Source organism: Bufo bufo, chromosome 3, assembly GCF_905171765.1.
Source record: "Bufo bufo chromosome 3, aBufBuf1.1, whole genome shotgun sequence".
In the NCBI taxonomy this organism is placed as follows: domain Eukaryota; kingdom Metazoa; phylum Chordata; class Amphibia; order Anura; family Bufonidae; genus Bufo; species Bufo bufo.
In genome coordinates, this window is record NC_053391.1 from 175,326,673 (window position 1) to 175,351,708 (window position 25,036).

The 25,036-nt window shown below is 41.2% G+C and overlaps 1 protein-coding gene across 2 annotated transcripts in view; it reads right to left on the reverse strand.

The window, feature by feature from the left end:
• The window catches only part of MID1 (midline 1), a 192,598-nt gene that overhangs the window by 78,213 nt on the left and 89,349 nt on the right, over positions 1-25,036 (reverse strand). For both annotated transcript variants that reach the window (XM_040423767.1, XM_040423768.1), the window contains exon 3: positions 16,607-16,702. In XM_040423767.1, coding sequence (XP_040279701.1) covers positions 16,607-16,702 — 96 coding nt within the window. The remainder of the gene's footprint in view (positions 1-16,606; positions 16,703-25,036) is intronic.

Sequence of the window (25,036 nt, forward strand, 5' to 3'; positions counted from 1 at the left end):
TCAGAGAAGCAGGATTGGCTACAGTCGGTCCCCCTTCCAATATTGACCGAGGAAGAAAGGGTTATCTTGAATGCTCCCATTCCAGCAGGGGAAATCATAACCACCATTAAGGCACTGTCGCTGGACAAGGCCCCGGGGCCAGATGGGTTTAGCGGGGAATTTTATCGTATCTTAGCTGAAGACGTGGCTCCTTTGCTGTCCCAGCTATACACTGGATTTATGCAGCGTTCTCAAATGCCCTCCCTCACCAACACAGCATTTATCAAAGTGTTACCTAAGCCAGGTAGGGATCCGGTTAGCGCAGCCTCCTACCGACCCATTTCACTGATTAATGTGGATCTTAAAATAGTATCTAAAATACTGGCAGATAGGTTGGCGGGCATCTTACCGCGACTGATTACTCCCAATCAAGTGGGGTTTGTGCAAGGGAGAGCGGCGGTCACCAACATTCGCAAGGTGCTGACGGTACTGGATGAGGTAAAGTTGAGGCCTGGTGCACATCCATCCCCAGCCATCATCACGATAGATGCGGAAAAAGCATTTGATAACATTGACTGGGGATGGATGGGCACAGTCTTGGATGCCATGGGTTTTATTGGTCCTTTTAGACAGTACATCACCACTTTGTATTCAAACCCCATGGCAAGGATACATACACCAGGATTCTTGTCAGAAAACATTCACTTAGAGAAGGGAACCAGGCAGGGATGCCCACTTTCCCCGCTTTTATTTAATCTTGCAATTGAGCCACTCTCCCGAAAGATAGAACGAGATAATGGACTAGAAGGGATTAAAGTGGGTAATACCCGTGTGAAGCATGCCCTATTCGCAGACGACCTGCTGGTGTTCCTGGAAAGACCCTCCAGAGACGTACCGAGGCTATTTCAGGTACTGAAGGAATTTGGCAGAGTGTCAGGATACAGGGTAAATGAGGACAAATCTGAAATTTTATATCTGGGGAATAAGTCCCAGAGCTACCCTGACCAGGCTCTTGGTTGTGCCATTCAAGTGGCCAAAAAATCTATAAAGTATCTAGGGATACATATTGGCAGAACTCCGGAGTCTTTGTATTTACTTAATTATCCCCCATTGATAAAAAAGATTTTATCAGACATTGAGAGGTGGAAGGAACTCCCTCTTTCACTAGGAGGAAGAAATCAACTACTAAAAATGATGAGCGTATCTAAACTCCTCTACCCACTACAGACGATACCGCTTCTCATAAAACATGCGGACGTTAAAATACTGGAAGCGGCCTTCCGATCCTTCCTATGGAGGGGGAGGAAATCCAGGATCTCATTGGCCAAACTACAGATCCCTAAACATTTAGGAGGAGCAAATTTCCCGGATATACGTAGCTATAACCTAGCCAGTCTTATAAGACATTGCGCTGACTGGATATTTAAAACAAATTTTTATTCTAACTATATGCTGGAGGCTCAATTAGTACAGCCATGGAGTTTAGCCTCTTTATTACACACTAAACTAAGTGCAATCCCCCTTCCTACTAAAAATAGTCTTATGATCAGAGACACAATTGCAGCTTGGAAAGCAACGCGAAAGTTATTTGCGTTACCCTTCCTATTGTCTAAATATATGAGCATATGGGGACACCCGGAATTCCCAGCAGGCCTAGAGGCGAAACATTTTGGAGTTTGGAGACAATCAAACATAGTCACAGTGAAAGACATGTGGAATGTCAGGGAGGGGAAATATTTTTCATACACTGACCTCACAGAGAAATACCATCTAGATAGAACAAAACAAACGCTGGCTTATTGGCAGGTCCAGGGTTTCCTTAAAAGGAGGGTAATAAACCTATCGAAAGAAATGCCTGGCAATGATTTTGATTCCCTCATAGGCGTAGGTAAGGGGAAAAAATCCCTATCAGAATTATATCAATGCATTAGGGATAAGAAGTTGTCCTCGGTGGCGGAACGGATGTTCTCCCATTGGAGCAAGGAATTCCCTTCAATGGACCATAGGGATATCATCGTAAAAGGCTGGAACACAATTAGAACTATTACACCTAACGAGATCTGGAGGGAGACGCACTTTCGAATGATCCATAAAGCTATATATGGATTTCACTGTACTTCACGCTCTGCTACTCCTGAAAGGCTAGATAGTTGCCCTAAATGCAAGCTGAAAAACTCAGACCTATTTCATGGGGTATGGGCATGCCCAGAATCAGAAAGGTATTGGAAAATGGTCAATTCGCAGGTTAAACAGCATCTTAAAGTGCAGCTCCCACTAGTACCTGAGTTGTTCCTATTTCATGTACCTCCGGATAGGGTGACAGTAACCCCGTTGATACATACCCTGATATTGGCAGCAAAAAGATGTCTTTTTAGAGATTGGCTAAGCAAGAGCGTGCCCACTGCTGCTGATATATTTAAGCACACGAAAATGTGCTTTGAGATGGAGAAACAGCAGGCAGAGCAACTAAAGGGAAAACAAATAAACGCATTTTTCCACAAATGGGAAGTGTTTATAAGCACGGTCTTCTCGGATGAAGAAATGAAAGGTGTCATGAGCCCCTTTGTACAATCAGAATGGTACCTTAAGGAAAAACTGGCCAAGAGACTAGGTAGGCTTCTGATAGATTGAAGATGTAAAGGAGGGAGGATGTGCAAGAAATGTACCTGAGGTGGGAGGAGGGGGGAAGGGGCATTGGGGAGGGAGGGAGTTTGGGGGTGTTCTACTGGGCGATAAGTGGGAAAAGTATACTCGATCAAAATCTGGATTTGTATAACTGGATTGTTGCTTGTTGTATCTATGTGACCATTTGATATTGTATACTGTCTCATGATTGTAACTACTTACAAAATCTCAATAAAAAGTATATTTAAAAAAAAAAAAAAAAAATGGGTTTTCCAGCTTTGTGCATTTTTTTAAAATTTATTTTAAGCCCAGACAGATTCTCTTTAAACTTTTAAATTTCTCTCACAGAAAGTTTGATTACAGGCTGAAGCAGAGATTTTTCAGAGTTGTTTTTCAGTTACAAGAAGCCTACTATGAATGCAAAGACCTAATGGTTGGCTGTGTGTAGCATCTACTCAACCACCCGTCTTTTTCACAAGACAAGTTATACTTTAGAGTAACCATTATGCCACCCGCATGAAATAAGAAAAAGCAAAAAAGGTGAAATGTCAGCACACGTACAAAGCCATCCAGACAGCTCTGTATGCTGTCACAGGTTTATGATCACTTTCTTTGCTTGTAAAATCTCAGCTGCAAAACTCTCTCTTGTAGCTGCCACTCTTGAGAACTAGTGTCATCAAGACATGGTAGCCTAATGTGACATGTTTACATCTGCAGCTAACTTTCACAACCAGCTGGGGCTTTGAAGCCCTGGGTGACCTAAAGCAGAAGGGTCCCCTAACACAAACTGTTTTATGACAAAATGTAAGATATAGATTAAAAGCGGGGGGAAAAAATTGGAACTCTATGAGAAAAGAAAAAAAAATGTAACATTGTACTTGCCATTATCAAGAGTTTGAATGCGTTAAAATTAGAAAGCTTCCTGCAAAGCTCTTATGATTGTGCACAATGTCCACATTGATTGCTTAAAAAGCAGCTGCAACGCTGTGCTATATATAAACCTACAACAATGACCTACTAACACATGTAAATATGCTTACAGGGTCACAAAACTGCCTAACAGCCGCACTATCACTCCCGCCTGCCACCTCTAATACAGATGTGATCGATGAAACAAAGTGGAGTCAGGCGATGACCTTCATCTGCAAATGTGACCCAAGAGTGAGGAAAACTATGCAAGGCTGGATGCTTTTCTCAACCCATCAACTCGGAGCAGAACCCGAATAGTTGTATCTGTTTAAAGACGAAGCTAAAATAGCAGGATTGCACTTTTAAGAGGTTGTCTTATCACACACAACTCCCACTCTCCGATGTCCAGAAGTCCCAGGAGAACATGGAGAGTGATGCCTAAGTGAGACAACTCCTTTACAGAGTCTAGAAGGTCTGATTTCAGTTTAGGTTAAACTTTTTCTTCAATTAAAACTGATGTAGGGTGAAGTAGTTCACTGCTTCCATGTATGCATTTTTTAAAATATAATTGGTCATTATAGAATTAACATATTGACAAAAGCATGGTTTAGGCTCCATTCACACGTCCGTGGAATGGGTCCGCATCCGTTCTGCAATATCCGGAACTGGTGCGGACCCATTCATTCTCAATGGGGCAGGAATTGATGCGGAGAGCACACAGTGTGCTCTCCGCATTTCCAGAGTGCGGCCCCGATCTTCTGGTCCGCAGCTCCGGAAAAAAATAAAGCATGTCCTATTCTTGTCCGCAATTGTATTTCTTTGGGAGGTGACGGCCGGGTGTACTCCGGATCCGCAATTTGCAGATCCGCAATGCACTATGGACGTGTGAATGAACCCTTAAGCACTGCAAATTCTCCTTGGCCCTTTTCTCCCCTCAACTAGACCTAATATTTGAGACAGCTGAGAACCGTTCCTAGCGACAAACCATTTTTAAGGCATAACTTCTCGCCAGGGGAATTTTTAACAGTTTTGCAGACATCTGTATTGCCATAATTTCGGCCATATTTATCAAATATGACATGATGGGGGAGATTTACCAAACTGGTGTAAAGTAGAACTGGCCTAGTTGCCCAGATCCCAACTTTTATTTTCCAAAGGAGCTGTAAAAAAATGAAATGGTGGAATCTGGTTGTTATGGGCAACTAAGCCAATACTACTTTACACCATTTTGATAAATCTCCCCCGATGTATGCCAAATCTGGTGCATCTAACATCTCTTTCTTTAGAACTTACTCCACTTTCTACACCACTCCTCTACTGGAATAAGAATGAGACAATTTTTTGCAACTTCTCAGTTCATAAATCTGATGTGAAACTAACATAGCTAGAGTGGGGTGCAAATGTTGCAAAATTTTTGCCCAAATAAGCTCAAAAACTCACAAATCCCTATTTTTTGACTTTTTGAAGCCAGAATTCTGTAGTGCTAACAAAGTTTATCATAAATTTGGATAGGTACTGTGCTGACAGGAGAGAGCGGGGTAAACAGCTTGTCAGCAATCACACCTTGACATTACCCATCTCATGGTGCCTTGTTAGGCAAATCATTCTAAAATTGCATCCAAATGGAAAAAGTCTACAACTGGGTTTATTATTTTTTATTTTTCTTTATGCATTGCAAAAAACACATAAAAAAAACATGCATTTTTCTACAATTGTGTTTTTTTGGTTTTTTTTACAGGTGAAATGTGTTAAATCAACAAAACACATTAACATGTTTGAACTGTAAAGAAAAACGCAGTGATGATAAAAATCACATGCTTATATCAGTCTAACATGGAGTAAACACAGAAAAAAATCTGTTTACACGGGCCGTGTTTATAGAAATGCTCCTTCCCAATAATTGCCCAGTCTAAAAGGTACCAGCGATCACCTGACAAACCAGTGAGCACGTGTTAGTCCATTTAGTATAACTTTTGATTGGCACCTAAAATAAATCTCTCGGCAGCAGTTTGTCCTGTTTAAACAGGGATCTGGTGCCAGGAAACAATGATGCTGCAATCACTTGTACCAATACATAGGAGAGGATTGCTGTGCGTAAATGTAGCTTCTTCTCCGCTAGTGATCAGGCAATTATCAGGGATGTTTGGGTTGTTCCTGAGAATTATAATATCTGTTGTTGTAAAAAGACCACAGCAGCTTTGTACAGAGAACTACATGTCTTCCAAAAAAGGCATATACAGTGCTGATCAAAAGTTTAAGACCACCTGAAAAATGGCAAAAAATCATATTTAGCATGGCTGGATCTTAACAAGGTTCCAAGTAGAGCTTCAACATGCAACAAGAATAAATGGGAGTGAGAGAAAAAAAAAATTGAGCATTTAATTTAATGAAAACAACAAATAAACTGAAACTGGCTGTTTTTCAGCTGATCAAATGTTTAGGACCACACCTTAAAAATAAAAATAAATAAACCCCCCAAAACAGAAATCCAACTTCCAAACATGAACTCAGTAATGAGTAGCTCCGCCGTTATTGTTTATCACTTCAAAAATTTGTTTCGGCATGCTTGATGCAAGCGTTTCCATGAGGTGAGTGGGAACATTTCTCCAAGTGGTGAAGACAGCTGGACGAAGGCCATCTACTGTCTGGAACTGTTGTCCATTTTTGTAAACTTCCCTTGTCATCCATCCCCAAAAGTTCTCAATTGGATTTAGATCAGGGGAACACGCAGGATGGGCCAAAAGAGTGATGTTATTCTCCTGGAAGAAGTCCCTAGTCCTGCGGGAATTGTGTACTGTAGCGTTGTCCTGTTGAAAAAAAACAACCAGTCGTTACCACACAGACAAGGGCCCTCAGTCATGAGGAATGCTCTCTGCAACATCTGGACATAGCCAGCGGCCATTTGACGCCCCTGCACTTCCTGAAGCTCCAATGTTCCACTGAAGGAAAAAGCACCCCAGACCATTATGGCGCCCCCTCCACTGTGGCGCGTAGAAAACATCTCAGGTGGGCTCTGCTTGTCATGCCAGTAACGTTGGAAACCATCAGGACCATCAAGGTTTAATTTTTTCTCATCAGAGAATAAAACTTTCTTCCACCTTTGAATGTCCCATGTTTGGTGCTCTCTTGCAAAGGCCAAACGAGCAGTTCTGTGGCGTTCAAGGAGACGGTCTTTGAAGACCTTTTTTGTTTTTGAAGCCCTTCAGTCTCAGATGCCGTCTGATGGTTATGGGGCTGCAGTCAGCACCAGTAAGGGCCTTAATTTGGGTCGAGGATCGTCTAGTGTCTTGATGGACAGCCAATTGGATCCTCCGGTTCAGTGCTGATGACATTTTTTTGGGTCTTCCACTTGACTTTTTTGTTCCATAACCCTCAGGATAATTTAAGAAATTCCAAATGACTGTCTTACTGCGTCCCACCTGAGCAGCGATGGCGCGCTGGAAGAGACCCTGCTTATGCAGTTCAACAACCCGACCACGTTCAAAAAGGTTTTTTTTTTGCCTTTGCCATCACAATGTGTGACTACCTGACAGAAAATGACAATGAATCCACATCTTTGCACAGATTTGGCCTTTTAAAGGCATGTGGTCCTAAAATTTGGATCAGCTGAAAAACAGCCTGTTTCAGTTTATTCGTTGTTTTCATTAAATTGAATGCTCAAAAAATGTTTTGTCTCACTCCCATTTCTTCTTGTTGCATGTTGAAGCTCTTCCAGCCATGCTAAATATGATTTTTTGCCATTTTTCAATTGGTCTTAAACTTTTGATCAGAACTATATAACTGTCAAATTCTGTTAGTGAAGAAGTTAGTCACCCAAATATAAAAGTTTACAAAAAGCTGATTAAAATATAATAATTCCTTTAAATTTAGGGCACCAAACATTTCACTAGAAAAGTCACAAATAGAGCTATGCAACAGTTGTCACATCATAAAAAGTCAGTGTGCAGTCCTTACTAAGCAAAAACAGTCCCTAGGCTGAAGAGATGACCTCACGGGTCAAATGTTATTTCTGGAGAAACAGTTGTGTGTGTGTGTGTGTGTGTGTGTGTGAGTGCGCGCGCGTTTGTTTTCCTTTTTGCAGGAAGCGTTCAATAAGTAGAGTCTATATCACGGTTGCAATATGACTTTCTTCCTCCCAAAAGAAATTCTTAAAATAGAGTCTAAGAAAGGATTAAAGGAAATGCCAAAAGTAGACCTAAGGATTAGGAAGTGTCATCTCAGGGTGGGATGGAACGATAACCTATACCTCGTCTTTGAAGGGGAATCTGTCAGCAGTTTCATACTGCCTCAACCAGGGGCATCTCAAAATCCTAAGTGGGGCCCTCATGACAAAGAGCTATGTTTCACTCTAAAATGCATACTAATACCAGATGACATCGAAAAGACGCCTTCTCCTCATTACACCTTTAAAGGGGTTATCCCACTTTGCGTTTTTATACTTACCTGCTGCCACCGCGCGTTCACTTCCTGGATTCTGGCTGGGGGCGGGCTTCATCTTGATTGAAGTCTTCTCCCGGCCGGGAGAAAAGAACAGGACAGCGAGTGGCCCGGCCGGGAGAAAAGAAGAAGTCTTCTGGGCAAGCGCGACCATCGGGATTTTGCGGAAGAGCGGTGGTCGTAACCAGGGGAGACCGAGTCACAACAATAAGGTAAGTGGGGATGAATTTTCTCCTAAATCGGTGGGAATTTGTTAATAAAGTATATTTACAAAAATGATCACTGTCAAATCATTAACAGATTTAACAGTGATCATTATGATGGGATAACCCCTTTAAAGGGGTATTCCAGGATATTTTTATGAATGACCTATCCTGAGGATAGGTCATCAATATCAGATAGGCGGAGGTCTGACACCCCTGCCGATCAGCTGGTTGAAGACAAGGCGCGCACTGTGCCAGCGCTGCCTTCTCATTATTTTTTACCTGCTCGCCATCAACGTCGTAGCTGTGAGCAGGTGTAACTACAAGAAGCGTCCCAAGCTTGTTCCTGTATAGGAACGAGCTGTCCAATTGAAATAAATGGAACGGCTTCTTGTATTTACACCTGCTCACTGCTGCAATGTCAACGGCGAGCAGGTAAACAATAAAGAGAAGGCAGCGCTGGCAAAGGCGGGGGTTCCAGGTGTCAGACCTGAGGATAGGTCATCAATAAAAATATCCGAAAGGTGCCAGATTTTTGTTTATTTGAACTTACAGAAATAAAGCTTAGAAGATTTTAATGGACTAGGCAGTCGGTGGCCATTTTTCCTTGGATTATAATTACAAAGCCAGTCATATCATTTGTGTATATATACACTGTATAGCTGACATGTATACGGCACCCCCTTGGTTAATATCATCCCACTGGATTAAGCCTACTAGGATTTCCTTCTTTTTATTTTTTTTGCTGACTGGTATCATTTTCCCATTAGGAATTTTTCAGTGAAATACAGAACCAGTAGATTCCATGGCAGAAGCTGTGTTTTTATTACAGCAGGACATAAAATCATTTTATCACATGAATAACGTGCACTGGAAAATGAGCTTTGATGCGTTCCCTTCATTGTCCTGGGGGACAATAACTTGCTTCCTGGTTCCCAGCATAATGTTAGGCCCGTAGCACAGCACCTGCACTTTTCTGCAGAGTTAAAAAGATCTGTCCGAGTGGAGTCTGACAATTACTGCTTTGGGAAATTTGGCAGGAAAGGGAAGGTGGGGGGTAAGTCAATTGTAATGTCTCATGCATACACTTCTTTTCACACAGACATGCCTATAAAAATCCTGTTTATAGTAGCGTCATGCCCAAGATTAATTCACATTGTACAGTTCAGAAGCTATAACTCCTAAAAAGTAAACAGTGAAAAGGGGATAATTCACAAGTATAATTCACCTGGCCAGCATTTGACCAGAAATAATTAAGAACATCCTTTCTTAAAGGGAATGTCCAACTTTAGGTGGTTTTCAGCCACACATTCCCCTTGAGTGTACGTACCACTCCCAAAGTGCAAAAGACACCCAGAACTTCAGGAGCCTATCTTTTTAGTAAAACAGTAAAGTATATTAGAAAAAAATTATTTCAAGGCATTTAGAACATTTTTAAATAAACTTGTCTAAAGTGTTGGTTAATCTTTTTGAACCATCTCAGACTAAATAAAACCAATGGTGGAGATCAGTCTCACTGCTTATCATAGGTGAATGACTGTAAAAGCTCATGCACACAACCGTATGTATTTTGTGGTCTGCAAAAAATATGGATGACGTCCGTGTGCATTCCGTATTTCGCTGAACGGAACAGCTGGCCCCTAACAGAACAGTCCTATCTTTGTCTGTAATGAGGACAATAGGACTATTTTTTGCAGAACAGAAATACGGAGATATGGAAACGGAATGCACACGGAGTAACTTCCATTTTTTTTTGTGGACTCATTGAAATGAATGGTTCCACATACGGTTTGCAAAAAAAAAAAAAAAAGGAACAGACACGGAAAGAAGATACGTTCGTGTGCATGAGCCCTAAAGCAGGATTTCATGTAGTTGTGGTAAAATGGAAAATGTCCTTGGGGATTGCCTCATGTCAGAACAACGGAGCATGTTTATTTCTCTAACATAAAACTGAGCCAGAGACTTTTACGCTCCATTCCCAAACATCAAAGAGACATCTTAAGCTATAACGACTTGATAATAACAATGTATTAAGAGCAAATTTTAACGGCATAGCAGAGATGTTTCCATGAAGACCTGAATTAGAAACGTCCACTCATAGAATGCGTTAACTAACTGAGTCATACATATACATAACAGGGACTACCCCATGCTCAAATGTTCACAGTACTTTATTAACTCATGTTTAAAGTTATTCATGGAATATTAAATTTTTAACTGAAAATTAAAACATTTCTGCTAAATTAAGTATGCAGTGACAGCCACTTTCGAACCACGATCAGCATCAAGGTTTCTGGCAAGAGAATGCTGTGCGTTAGTTTGAGTTTTGGTGACCCAATGGATGTCAGGAGAGAACCATCAATTATGTGTTGACCAAGGTAAATGGTATTTTGGGATTTGGTTCGATCAAGAAGTTTTCAATCAAATTAGAACAGGTTGGACAAATCCTTGCAAATCCTTTATATTTAGGTAGCTACAAGAAGTTGTAAGGACTGAAACAACCAGAACAATTCTAATGCGGTCTAGAAACGATGATTGGCGTTGGGGCAAGTTAGACAAACCTGTATACATGAAATGCTTGGCAGGTCTCGCCTAATTCAGCAAGCTCGGCCAGCATTAATCAAACATGCACGCCCAGCTTTGGTTTCTGCTTGTTCAAAAAGTTGTCTTGGGCATTTTTGAGAGAAATCTATGAGAGTATGGAAAAAGTCCAAGATTGAACTCGAGAGTTTTGTTATGCACATTTGTAAAGCTCCTGTTGGGAAATTAATCTAAAAAGTTGAAGAAAACGGAATCCATTATCTCCATATATTTCATTAATAAAATTTCATCCAAAACAGATTCCTCTTTGTCTGAGCGGGTCTGCAGGTTGCACTAGTACATAATTCAATTCACTGCCCTGGTGAAACTCAATCGTCATACAATATTCATGTGAATGAGATGACTCCGAGGCATGTTTGATCAAATTTAATCCATTTTGGCAACTGAACATTACCATAAGAGGACAATTACATGGGAGGTCAAGAGGTGTTTATAGACATTTATAATGCAGGTCACCATACTAAATGTTGAATACTTAAACAAGACCAAGAAAGCGTGAAGTACGTACAGTTAAGGATAGACGATATCCTAAGAACCAGACACAGCCATTTATTACATATTTTATTCCAAAGACCTTTCCAATTTGTGGTATATTTATTTTTCATAGACTGTTAGGTTTAAATCCTAAGAGCTAATAAAGACAAGCCATGCAGTACATATAGAGTTAGTTTTATACATTGACCTGGAACAAAAAATGTAAAGGAACTACTCAATGAGAGACCTGGGTGGTACGGTAGAGAGTCATGTTAGGTCCAAAGTGCTGGTGGCTCTGGAGCCTTAATTCTGGGAACATTGCCAAAAGGACAAACAAAACCATAATTTGAGTGCTCTATAATGGGCCGTAAAAACATATTCCTCATGTATTACTGGCTGTTCCCCAGCATGCCACTTGAGAACAAAAATTCCTGCCACACAAGGTTTAATCTGGGCCACACATTTATCCATCAATGTTCGGTATGCTATGCTACTTGTGAGATCTTCACCTAGGAAATAAACCTTAAATGTAAGCTGATAAAATAGAAGAAAATGTCAAAAGGGAAACATAAAGAGACTATTTTTTATTAGTTTCACAGTCACAGGCTGAATTATTTCCTACACTGTCAGCCTTTTAGCGGTCACCACAATTGTCTGCACTCAACAAGTCACACAAGAAGAGAAAGGTATTTTACAAAGGGGTGATATTTCCGATAAGTTCAAATACTAGTATACTGTAACTGTATTACAGGAAACACACAGCCTTTAGAATACTGTGGGAGAGATGAGTTTTAACTTTTATGGACATTGAGGGTTCCGGCACACAGGTCAACGTGCAGAAGAGCAGCACAAATTTCTGTGCGTTTCTGCACCCAAACAGCACTATAAGCCGCGATATCTAACAGCAGTTCTTTGTGCGGATTAGATGCGGTTGGTGAAATCTGCAGCTAAAAACGCAGCAGGTTAAAACATCTGCAAAGTGTACATAAGATTTGTTTAATCTCATACGCGTTGCTGGTAGTATACCACGCATGGAAAAACCAAGCATATTCTGCTACATGTGCAGGTATCCTTACATGATCTGTAAGTGAAGGAATGAGAACTTGAGGTCTTGGATTCACAGATGTAACCTCCTCACTTTTTTATTTTTTTAACTGTTCAAATAGCATCCCTGCCTTTTTTAATCAACCTCTTTAAGCGCTCCCTTATGGAGTATATCAGTTTTTGCTGGTCCCGCCATGGCTGCGCATTTAATAAATTCTTTGGGGAAAAAATGGGTGTCAATTTCATCATTGCCCCTTTCATTTCTGAAGCCTTGAGCCAATTAGAACAGAGGCCCACAATGGCCAGGCATCCTTAGCACTGTAGAACATACAACCGGATGTAGCGGACTACCCCCTTTCATGTTCTGCTTCGCAGCTTGCAACCAAATGGGGTTTTCCTTAATGTTCCCAGATTTCCAGATATGTAATGTATACCCAAAGTCGCTGTTCTTTAGAACTGAACGACTCCTTTCTCTTTGATGTTCCTATGAATGGCTGTCAAAAGCAACAATCAGCTTTACGGCACAATGCATTTAATACATGGCAGATGAAAGAAAAGAAAACCAGACTTTGCTATGAAATCCGGCGCTCAGACACGCACCGAATACCTGTTTTTAGTTTCTCTAGCGTCAGATTTTAGTGATGACTTAATGACAGGAGTGGTGCTTTTTTACAGCCCGGCCACGTTGGCATTGTAAATCTACGCTGAGCCAAGCAGCGGCCTGTGCAATGAAAAACAACCTTCTCAATGCGGTTTCCCCATTAAGACGCTGACACTTCCACATGTCGGATAATACCAGAGCTCAGTGCCTCCGCTTTGATCAGGCTCTGTCAAGCTTCTCATTAGATAGCATCAGTCACAATTTCAAAAAAGATGCATAGAAAAGGGGAAGTGGGGGTGGCGGAAGACCTAACCACTTCAAAGTATCCGTGCTTTAAACGCTTTGCTGCGGAGAAAACGTGATTTTTTTCAAATTTAGATGTTTCAATTAGATTCCTATGATAGTTTGTCAGGAAAGTAAAAGCAGATGCGCAAGAAGCCAAGTGTTCTATAATCATCACAAGCCGAAACGTACGGAGGAAAAATCATTACGGAGCACAGCTGATGAAAGTAATCCCGAGGAGGAACCAATTTCCGCAGCTTACGATCTGTATACATTGTGCATTAAAAGTAAGACGCACGATTGGGACGTTTCTAAGATTGGAACCACTCTGCTCCGTTACTCTGAACAGGAAATATCCGACATGATTGAAAGCGTTTCAACATCATGAATTATATGTGTTTAGGTGGATTTTATGTAATGGCAGGAAATCCCTGCAAAAAGACTGCAGAAGAGCTGGTCCTTAAGGGGGCTACCCCATGACTATCAAATAGTAAATGGCAATGTCTTTCTAACAAAGCTAGAACCAGCCCTAGATCTTACATGGATCCAAACATCTCATTCATTGTTCAAAGTGCTCTGCTAGATTTATATCAAGCTGGAAGCTCGGGATTTGTGTCCTTTCTGCTGGAGGTCAGGTGGTATATTCCTTTTTGCTGCAGCTCTCTCCCAATCACCGTTCAAGAGACATTTGAAGGATGAAACTGAGCATGTGCGTCCATCTCAGCAAGGTGGACAGAGAAATAACAAAAAGAACAAACAGCAGGTGGCGCTATACAGATACATTTAACTGAATAATTCAGTGGCTATGCTAAATTTTTCATTACATGCAGGTACAAAGGTGCTGATTTGAAAACTGCTGAATATTTTTCTTGGGACAGCCCTTTTAACCCGTAGAGGACTCGCGCTTTACATGTACGGCGCAGTGATCGGGCGGGTGCAGGAGATGCACTCACCCGATCTGCGGCAGGGGACCGGCAGTCACGGATATCCAGACCCCTGCTGCCTGCGCCGGCATAGGTGAAATCACCGATGCCAGCGCATTAACCCTTGATGTGCCGCAGTCAGCGCTGACCGCGGCACGTGCGATGTCTGTGCGGGGATCGGAGTTTCCATCGGGTCCCCGTGCTGCTGTGACGGGGACGCGATGGCAGGGAAGACAGCCCGATATTGTAATGCATTTTAAAGGGGATTAGACCCCCAAAAGCTAAAATCCTAAAGTGGGACAAAAAAAGAAAGTGTAAAGAAAAGCTAAAAATAAATAAACGTTTTTACACAAAAAAAGTAAAAAAAAAAAAAAAAAAAAAGGGTCCTTTTCCTAAAATAAAGTAAAAAAAAATAAATATATTTAAATTAGGGGAAAAAAGAAAGTAGACAAATTAGGTATTGCCGCGTACGTATCGACTGGCTCTATAAAAATATCACATGAACACAGTCAAAAAAATAAAATAAAAACGGTGCTAAAAAAACACATTTTTTTTTTTGTCACCTTACATCACTAAAAGTGCAACACCAAGCGATCAAAAAGGCGTATGCCCACCAAAATAGTACCAATCTAACCGTCACCTCACCCCGCAAAAAATGATACCCTAAGACAATCGCCCAAAAAATTAAAAAACTATGTCTCTCAGACTATGGAGACCCTAAAACATGATTTTTGTTTTTGTTTAAAAAATGCTGTTATTGTGTAAAACTTAAATATAAAAAATACATATTAGGTATCTCCGCGTCCGTAAGAACCTGCTCTATAAAAATATCACATGTGCTAACCCCTCAGGTAAACCGTAAAAATAATAAAATAAAAACAGTGTCAAAAAAGCCATTACATCAAAAAAAGTGTAATAGCATGCGATCAAAAAGTCATATGCACCCCAAAATAGTGCCAATCAAACCGTCATCTCATCCCGCAAAAAGATACCCTACCTAAGACAATCACCGAAAAACTGAAAAAACTATGGCTCTCAGACTATGGAGACAGTGAAACATGATTTTTTTTGTTTCAAAAATGATATCACTGTGTAAAACTTACATAAATAAAAAAATAAAAGTAGACCTATTAGGTATCACCTCGTCCGTAAGAACCTGCTCTATAAAAATATCACATGACCTAACCCCTCAGGTGAACACCGTAAAAAAATATATATATATGTAACGGTGTCAAAAAAAGCCTTACACCTTACATCACAAAAAGTGTAATAGCAAGCGAACAAAAAGTCATATACACACTAAAATAGTGCCAGTCATCTCATCCCGAAAAAAAAAATTAGCCCCTACACAAGACAGTCACCCAAAAAAAAAAGAAAAAAAAAGGCTTTCAGAATGTAAAATTACGGCTTTATTATGTAAAACTGAAACAAAAAATCTGCCATATTTGGTATTGTCGTATCCATATCTTGAGGGGTGTAGTTTCTAAAATGGGGTCATTTTTGGTGTGGTTTCTATTATGTAAGCCTCACAAAGTGACTTCAGACCCGAACTGGTCCTTAAAAAGTGGGTTTTGGAAATTTTCAGAAATATTTCAAGATTTGCTTCTAAACTTCTAAGCCTTCTAACGTCCCCAAAAAATAAAATGGCATTCAGAAAATTATCCAAACATGAAGTATACATATGGGGAATGTAAAGTAGTAACTATTTTTTGAGTTATTACTATCTATTATAAAAGTAAAGAAATAGAAATTTGCTAATTTTTCCATATTTTTGGTAAATTTGGTATTTTTTTTATAAATAATCTGCACCATCTGAGCTCAGTAGTCACATGGGTGGTCCTATAAGTGATATAGACATATATAGAGATAGTTGTCAATCACTTAGGACCACCCACTGGACTCTTCAGCATATAAGGAGTCGGGGGTTAGACTCCTAAGTTACAAGATTTACTGAACCTTTTCCCACAATCTGCTCAGCTCCTCCTGCTCTATAACATGTTGCAGACTGCATTTTCATGGTGCAATGTTCACGACCATAGACTTTTTTGGTATTACAGAAAATACAGCTGCAGTCCACAAGTCAACTGAAGCTCAACAGTAAAATGATTGTGACATTCTCCATGCATCCCAGGTCTAAAGAGATAGAGAGGGGAAATTGGATTACAAAAAGGTCCGTTATTTCAACCAGAAACCGCGCCACTCTTGCCCATGGACTATGTCTGGTACTGCAGCTTAGCCTGTACAAGTTAGTAACAGACTTAGTCAAGACCATAGAGAAGAATAGCACTGTTTCAGGAGAATTTTTTAAAAATCTGACTTTTTTTTTATTCTAACACAACCCCTTTAAGTGTCTCAGATGTTTTTTCCAGCCAGTGCAACAATACAAAATAGCAAAACTTCAAGAATCAACAAGCACAATCCTCTGCCTTGTAAGGATCTAAAACATTCTTCAAAAAGAAAGTCATTATAATCCTCAACTGGGTGTATTTCTCAATGCTATGGCTATAATGATGGATATTTGAACTCACCTCAACATGCTGACACGTCTGAATAAGCTTGGCTAACAGCATTTCCATCTCTGTGTTCCTTTTGATGAGGCTGGTGAGGTTGGTTTCCAAGCTTTGCTGTAAAATACAAAAATACAGGACAGTTAATATTTTTAGATATGGTAAAGTCTATGGACATACTTGGGGCATTTTTTTAATCATTGGATTATGCACATTTTGAGCTAAAAATAATTTTTTTCAGTTGGTCTTTATTAAACATGTTTAACAGTTTTTCCTCTATAGCTTTCACTTTCACCGCATCTACAGACTATTGCACTGTGCCTCACACAGGATCCTTCAGGGAGCTGCTCTGATGGCTCGATCTGTAGCTTTTATCTGTATTTTCCTGACCACTCCTAAACATTCATTGCTACAACGGTTGTTTATAAGCTGTCAGGAGTTCAGAGTTAATGGCTACAGATCGAACCGTCACAGTAGCTCCCTGATGGATTCAATATGCAGAGAGCTATAGTCTGTAGATGTAGTGAAAGTGAAAGCTATAGAGGAAAAACTGTTTGTAATAAAGATCAACTCAAAAAATGGCTTTTAGCCCAGACTGATTAGAATGCAATTGCCCCCCAAAAGGGTCCACACCCTTTAAATATGTGTGGAGGGAACAAAAGAGGCAATACTGATTTACTCTTTTAGGGCTCGTTCACACGACCGTATGGCTTTTTGAGTGTTTTGCAGGCCGTTTTTAGCTGATCCGTTTTTTGTTTCAGTAGAGTTTCTGGTTCCGTTCCGTTTTTCCGTATGGCATATACAGTATACAGTAATTACATAGAAAAAATTGGGCTGGGCATAAAATTTTCATTAGATGTTTCTGCAAAAACGGAACGGATACGGAAGACTTACGGAGTACATTCCGTATGTGTTCCGTTTTATTTGCGGCCCCATTGACTTGAATGGAGCCACGGAACGGGATTTGCAGGCAATTATAGGACATGTTCTATCTTTGAACGGAACAGAAATACGGAAACGGAACGTATACGGAGTACATTCTGTTTTTTTTGTGGAACCATTCAAATAAATGGTTCCGTATACCGAATACAAAAAAACGGCCCGTATACGGAACGCAAAAAGTGTTCGTGTAAACAAGCCCTTACTGGTATTTTTTTTTTCATGTGACACAAAACGCCTTTACTGACACACTTATAGCACCTCCAATGCTCCCTCTTTCACTATTTTTATGCATATATTACCAATGAATAAAGTAAAACTGATGCAGGAGAATTGGTTCAATAATAATAATAATCACTAGTGTAAAAATTTGTACAGAAACCATCACAAGATTATCATCTGTTATTCTATATTTTTAGGTAGTGTAGATTGTTCTTAAATTTTTATATAGGATTTTTTGGTTCTGTTCCGCCTATCCTGACAGATCTCATCTTCGCCCCCTGCACCCCCCAGTGTGTTGGGGCTCCGGTATCTCTGACGGCAGGAATAGTGCTGCAGACTACACTGTTTATTTTTGCAGCTAAATCATTTTACATAGAGCATGCCTATGGATAGCAAAAAAGCAGATCCGTATATCAAATTTATAGGCCCTGCAGGAAGGAATTTCATTTTACGATTTCAGACGACACAGGATACTTAAATCTAAATGACCTACTTTAGTTTAAATATCACTTAGTGACAGGTAATGAAATATACTGCATATTATAATAGAACGTGTCATAACCTTATTGCCCTTGTCAGAAGATCATATAAAGCCAAATTCAGAATGTTTGAGAGCAGGTTATAAAACAATAACGTGAGAGAAGTAATTGTCTACTCCTTATACTAAATGTCTAATACGGAAAAAGGCAATGACGCTGTAAATCCTTCTCCGCTCACCCGCTCCACGTTCAGAACAAGCGTGTTTTAACTATTAGGTGTCTGCTCTTAAAGCAGCGTACTTCTACTTGAGGTACTTCTAAATAGTCACCGAGGATGTCTGATGGGGTGGCAGAAATTGGTGACGGGTGCTTTTAGGAGTTGCATCTTCCCAAGCCATGTACATTTTACGTCCCGTACCTAGTATATTTAGTTTGATCTCCTGACACATCTGTGTTAGCAATTTTGGACCATCTTTCCTTAGATCTATGGGATTTACCCATTCCTCCATTATTCCTTTTAGAAATTAATGAATAAAATGAAAACTGGGCATTACCAGTTGGGTGTGTGTCCCTACCCTACTGACACTGTCTAACCAATGCTCATAGAGTAACTGTGTGCAGGGACATATCTTTTGGTAACTGGAAATGGTAAAGCCCACTGTTTAGTAGCAAAGGAATGGCACAACCCAGAGTTCTAAGAAGAGGTGTCCTAGAGTTGCCATTCTACGGGATTCTGATGTATTGCAGATCAGGGAACTGAAAGCTCCGAGGTCTGTAATAACAGATAAACAAGATAGGCGCAGTGACCGCTGCGGATTGCATAAGCTGCCTATATTCCAATAGGGAGTGAAGCTCTTTATTCAGCCGGTATAAAAGTTGGGACTCTCTGAAGGCAGTTGAAGGTCACCTATAAAAGGAACGCCTTTGCATACGGAAGATAACGTTTTCCCGGTCGAGTCTCTTACTAGTTTCGCTGAAACGGACTCCTTAGATGAATGATGTGTAGCTGTCAGATGACGTTAACTCAATCAGTGATGTAAGCACCTTCATTCTGGATGTAGTCGGGACTCTAGGTGAAGTGTGGATGTAATTATGTAATTAGTATGTGTTGTGTTTTAAGTTTTCAATTCTTTGTATTTAATTTGCTAAAAGGATATACATTTGCCTAATTATCACTATTACCTTACATACATTTACTTATATCTAATATATAAAGCTGAGTGTATGTATGTATGTCCGCTAAAAGGAATCCGCACCGTCGCATTTACAATCACGAAATTTGGCACACGGGTACATCAGGTGTCCGGGAAGGTTTTAGACCGGGTCTCAGCTCTCAAGGACTTACCGTTCCTGAGATATTTCCCCCCAAAAATGCAAATGTGGCACATCACATGACCTACATTAGCCAATAGAAGCCTGCAGGTCTCTCTTCATATCCCAATTGCCATACACACGGTCACATGACCCTTATCAGCCAATAGAAGCTCGCAGGCCCTTAGTCTTCACATACACACAGTTTTACACCAGGTTTCCATAACAATCTAGACATTTTTCTTCACTGCTACATGTCAGCTTTAAAGGGGCAGAGTGCTGTGGATGACACTGTTAAGGGAGCGGAGTGCTGTGGAAGTCACAGTTTAGGGGGCAGGTAGGGTGGCCATTCAGACCACCCTCAAAAGACGAACTTAAAAACCCCGCTCCCAGGCCCCACTAAGCCACGCCCCCAATCTGGTTAGTCCACGCCTGCTGGAGGTCAGTGTTAAGTGGGTGGGGTGTTGTGGAAGTCCCATTTTAAGGGAACGGAGCTCCGTGGAGGTCACTGTTAAAGGGGCGGGTTATTGTGGAAATCAATGTTAACGAGGCGGGGTACTGTGGAGGTCACTAATAAAGGGGCGGGAGCTGAGGAGGCCACTGTTAAAGGGGCAGGCCGCTGTGGAGGTCACTGTTAAGGGAGGATTGGACAGTGGAGGCCACTATTAAAGGGGTAGTCGCTGTGGAGGTCTCTGCTAAGTGGGTCGAGAATGGTGGAGGTCAGTTAAGGGGACTGAATCCTATGGTCAGTGTTAAGGGGAGTTGTAGGTCACTGTTAAAAGGGGAGGCCCCTGTGGAGGTCACTATCAAGGGGGGTGGGTGCTGTGGAACTTACTGTTAAAGGGGAAGGCTGCTTTAAAGGTCAAAGTTAAGGGGGTGGGCTGCTGTGGAGGTCCCATTTAAAGGAGATGGGGGTCAGTGTTAAGGGGTGGGGGTCTGTGGATGTCACTGTTATAGTGGATATTGTCAATATCTTTTAACGACACACACAAACATTAAATGAAATAGATTAAATATAACCCTGGTGTGGTGTGTGTAGTCTCTCTTAAAAGAGTATCTGAACCTGAAATGATGTATTTGTTAGCAATAAGAGCTCTCGTATTAAGATGTAAATAATAATTTTCTAGAAAAATCTTTCTGTAATTCATACAAAAAGTCTAAATGCTAAATTAAAACATTGTATACATATGGAAGTCTTATCAAAGTGTGAGCATAGGCAAGCATGGATCTATCCCACGAGTCCCAGAAATATGCCTACTTTAAAATTACTTATAGAATCAAACCAAAGAACATCTTAATATCCCCTGTGATATATTAAAATTCCATTCAGTATTTTATATACCAGAGAGAGATTCTCCTGGGAATATGAGGTTGTGGTTTAGGCTGTTTATTGGGATTTAACAACCACATAATACTCCTAAAAGTGGTGCGGCAAGCAAAATAACTGTATAATAAACCAGTCCTCCACCAAAAGATACACAAGGTTATATAGGGTTTTGCAGACAAAAAGTGGTCTTGGTGCCACAGATAAAGGCGACAAGTTTGACCTTGACTTAACCCTAATGTATCTTATCACTGGACAGCTCATGAAATAGATAACAAAATGTTTGTGAAAAAAGGCCAGAGCAGCCAGATAAGGCTACTTTCACACTTGCGTTCAGAGCGGATTCGTCTGCTGTCTGCACAGACGGATCCGCTCCTATAATGCAGACGTTTGGATCCGTTCAGAAAGGATCCGTCTGCATTATAATTTAGAAAAAATTCTAAGTGTGAAATTAGTTCAGATGGATCCGTCCAGACTTTACATTGAAAGTCAATGGGGGACGGATCCGTTAGAAAATTGAGGCATATTGTGTCAACTTTAAACGGATCCGTCCCCATTGACTTACATTGTAAGTCTGGACTGATCAGCTCGCCTCCACACGGTCAGGCGGAGCGGAGGCTGAACGCTGCCAGACTGAGGCATTCTGAGCGGATCCGCATCCACTCAGAATGCATTGGGGCTGTACGGATGCGTTCGGGGCCGCTTGTGAGAGCCTTCAAATGGAGCTCACAAGAGGAGCCCCGAACGCAAGTGTGAAAGTAGCCTAAGGAGACTAAACTACCATTAGGCCCCTTTCACACGGGCAAGAATTCCACGTGGGTGCAATGCGTGACGTAAACGCATTGCACCCGCACTGAATCCTGACCCATTCATTTCAATGGGGCTGTGTATATAAGCATTATTTTTCACGCATCACTTGTACGTTGCGTGAAAATCGCAGCATGTTCTATATTCTGCGTTTTTGACGCAACGCAGGCCCCATACAAATCCCAAGTGCGGATGCGGTGGGATTTTCACGCATGGTTGCTAAGGAGATGAGGGATGTATGACCCGGGACCCTATTTACTTTATGATTAGCATTCTTTAATACAGAATGCCAAGTATAATGTCAATTGAGGGTTAAAAAATAAAATAAAAACATAACTCACCTCATCCACTTGATCGCGCAGCCGGGATCTTCTTTGTTCTTCTTGAAGGACCTGCAAAAGGACCTTCGCTGACATCATCGCGCTCACCACATGATTTTCCCTGAAAGCACCTGCATCGCATCCGGCCCTCACCCACGACGCCCGTATGACGGGGGCCTTAGGATGAACATTTTGTCAAGATCTGCAAGCTAGCACATATTCCCCTTCAGTATGCACACTATTTAATACATACACTCACCTAAAGAATTATTAGGAACACCTGTTCTATTTCTCATTAATGCAATTATCTAGTCAACCAATCACATGGCAGTTGCTTCAATGCATTTAGGGGGGTGGTCCTGGTCAAGACAATCTCCTGAACTCCAAACTGAATGTCAGAATGGGAAAGAAAGGTGATTTAAGCAATTTTGAGCGTGGCATGGTTGTTGGTGCCAGACGGGCCGGTCTGAGTATTCACAATCTGCTCAGTTACTGGGATTTTCATGCACAACCATTTCTAGGGTTTACAAAGAATGGTGTGAAAAGGGAAAAACATCCAGTATGTGGCAGTCCTGTGGGCAAAAATGCCTTGTGGATGCTAGAGGTCAGAGGAGAATGGGCCGACTGATTCAAGCTGATAGAACAGCAACGTTGACTGAAATAACCACTCGTTACAACCGAGGTATGCAGCAAAGCATTTGTGAAGCCACAACACGCACAACCTTGAGGTGGATGGGCTACAACAGCAGCAGACCCCACCGGGTACCACTCATCTCCACTACAAATAGGAAAAAGAGGCTACAATTTGCACGAGCTCACCAAAATTGGACTGTTGAAGACTGGAAAAATGTTGCCTGGTCTGATGAGTCTCGATTTCTGTTGAGACATTCAAATGGTAGAGTCCGAATTTGGCGTAAACAGAATGAGAACATGTATCCATCCTCTGATGGCTACTTCCAGCAGGATAATGCACCATGTCACAAAGCTTGAATCATTTCAAATTGGTTTCTTGAACATGACAATGAGTTCACTGTACTAAAATGGCCCCCACAGTCACCAGATCTCAACCCAATAGAGCATCTTTAGGATGTGGTGGAACGGGAGCTTCGTGCCCTGGATGTGCATCCCTCAAATCTCCATCAACTGCAAGATGCTATCCTATCAATATGGGCCAACATTTCTAAAGAATGCTATCAGCACCTTGTTGAATCAATGCCACGTAGAATTAAGGCAGTTCTGAAGGCAAAAGGGGGTCCAACACCGTATTAGTATGGTGTACCTAATAATTCTTTAGGTGAGTGTATATGCATGCACACATTGTGTTATCTTACATGTAATCTGGAGCTTTTCAGCAGGCGTAGCAATAGTGCTATAAGCGGTATTGTTAGGCTACTTTCACATTAGCTTTTTTTGCGAATCCGTCATGGATCTGCAATAATGCTTCCGTTACCATGCATCCGTCATGAACGGATCCTGTTGTATTATATAGCCATGACGAATCCGTCATGAACACCATTGAAAGTCAATGGGGTACGGATCAGTTTTCTATTGTGTCAGAGAAAACAGATCCGTCCCCATTGACTTACATTGTGCACCAGGACGGATCCGTCTTGCTCCGCACCATATCGCGGACAGAAAAATGCTGATTGCAGCGTTATTCTGTCCGCGATGGGAGTGCAACCGAACGGAACGGAATGCATTTTGGAGCATTCCGTTTTGTTCAGTTCAGTTTTGTCCCCATTGACAACGAATGGGGACAAAACGGAAGCGTTTACCCCCGCTATTGAGATCCTATGACAGGTCTCAATAGCGGAATCGAAAACGCTAGTGTGAAAGTAGCATTATACGTTAATAAAAGCGGAATAAATTTAATTAATATTGCTTCATTATCAATATTATTTCTCAATCGTCACTGTATAGCAAATTATTATCTGTTATTTTGTGAGGGGGCCGCTAGCAACAGGAAAATAGGGTCACTTGTAGGGTCTGTCAGGGTTTCCTTTAAAGGGGTCTTTAACCTTTTAGATACTGATGACCTATCCAACAGGTAGGTCATCAATATCAGATCGGTGGGGGCCTGACACTCGCCACCTATAAAATCAGGTGTTTGTAGCAACTGGACGGAGATGGAAGCAGAAGGCTCCGTCAAGTTGGTAGTTCTGCCGCTCAGCCCTCACTGACTTACTGTCTCATATACATTTCTTGCTCCCTGAGGAAAAGAAGAACGCAGATTAGCTCTTTACCTCTAGAGAAAGAAAGCTGTCTCTGCAGTGTCACTCCACTAGGGGCACTATAGAGACTGTCTTTCTCCTGGAAAAGAGCTAATCTCTCCACGCTGCCTTAAAAGTCACTAGCAGAGATCCCACCAGACCACTGAGGACACACAGAAAGGTCGATGCAGTATGAGGGGGGTCAGCTCAGCTGTTAGAGGGCACATGCTTGCATTTATAATATCTCAGCAGAGGAAAATACATACAGTATTTTAGTTGATATTATATAAAATGCTATAAAATTATTTGTAGGGTAACCCTTTTATGGTCTTAAAATTCATCTAATGTGTGAACATCAAAGTGACAATACATTTCCAAAGTGACAACCAAGTTTGCAAAACCCATGAAGACCTCCTGGGAGGTCCACATTGTACTTGGTCAGTAATTGATCAGAATGTACAGTTTGGTTTCTGACTGATCTGCACTATGGGTTTACCATGCTTTCACATAGCCCAGAACACAAACTCTAGTATTAGGCATAAGCTGCAACCTTCTGTTCTCAACTACAATAATGTAGGCAAATGCCTCTTCCACCTAGTGTAGGCCGAGGTTGTCATACCACACAGCCTGAGGGAGGAATGTCATAAATCCCAGAAATGTTCAGTCATCCTGTGCTCCAGAGAATTGTGCCGCTGGCTGTAATTTTCACTTCCTAATGCTATGGAATGCCGGTGGCGTCTGTCGCCAGAATGTTGAGCGCCAGTTGTGACTCAGCTAATTTTGCTTCAAGAGAAGATCCTTCTCTTCTAGGTGACTGGTTCTTCACAAGAGATACCAAA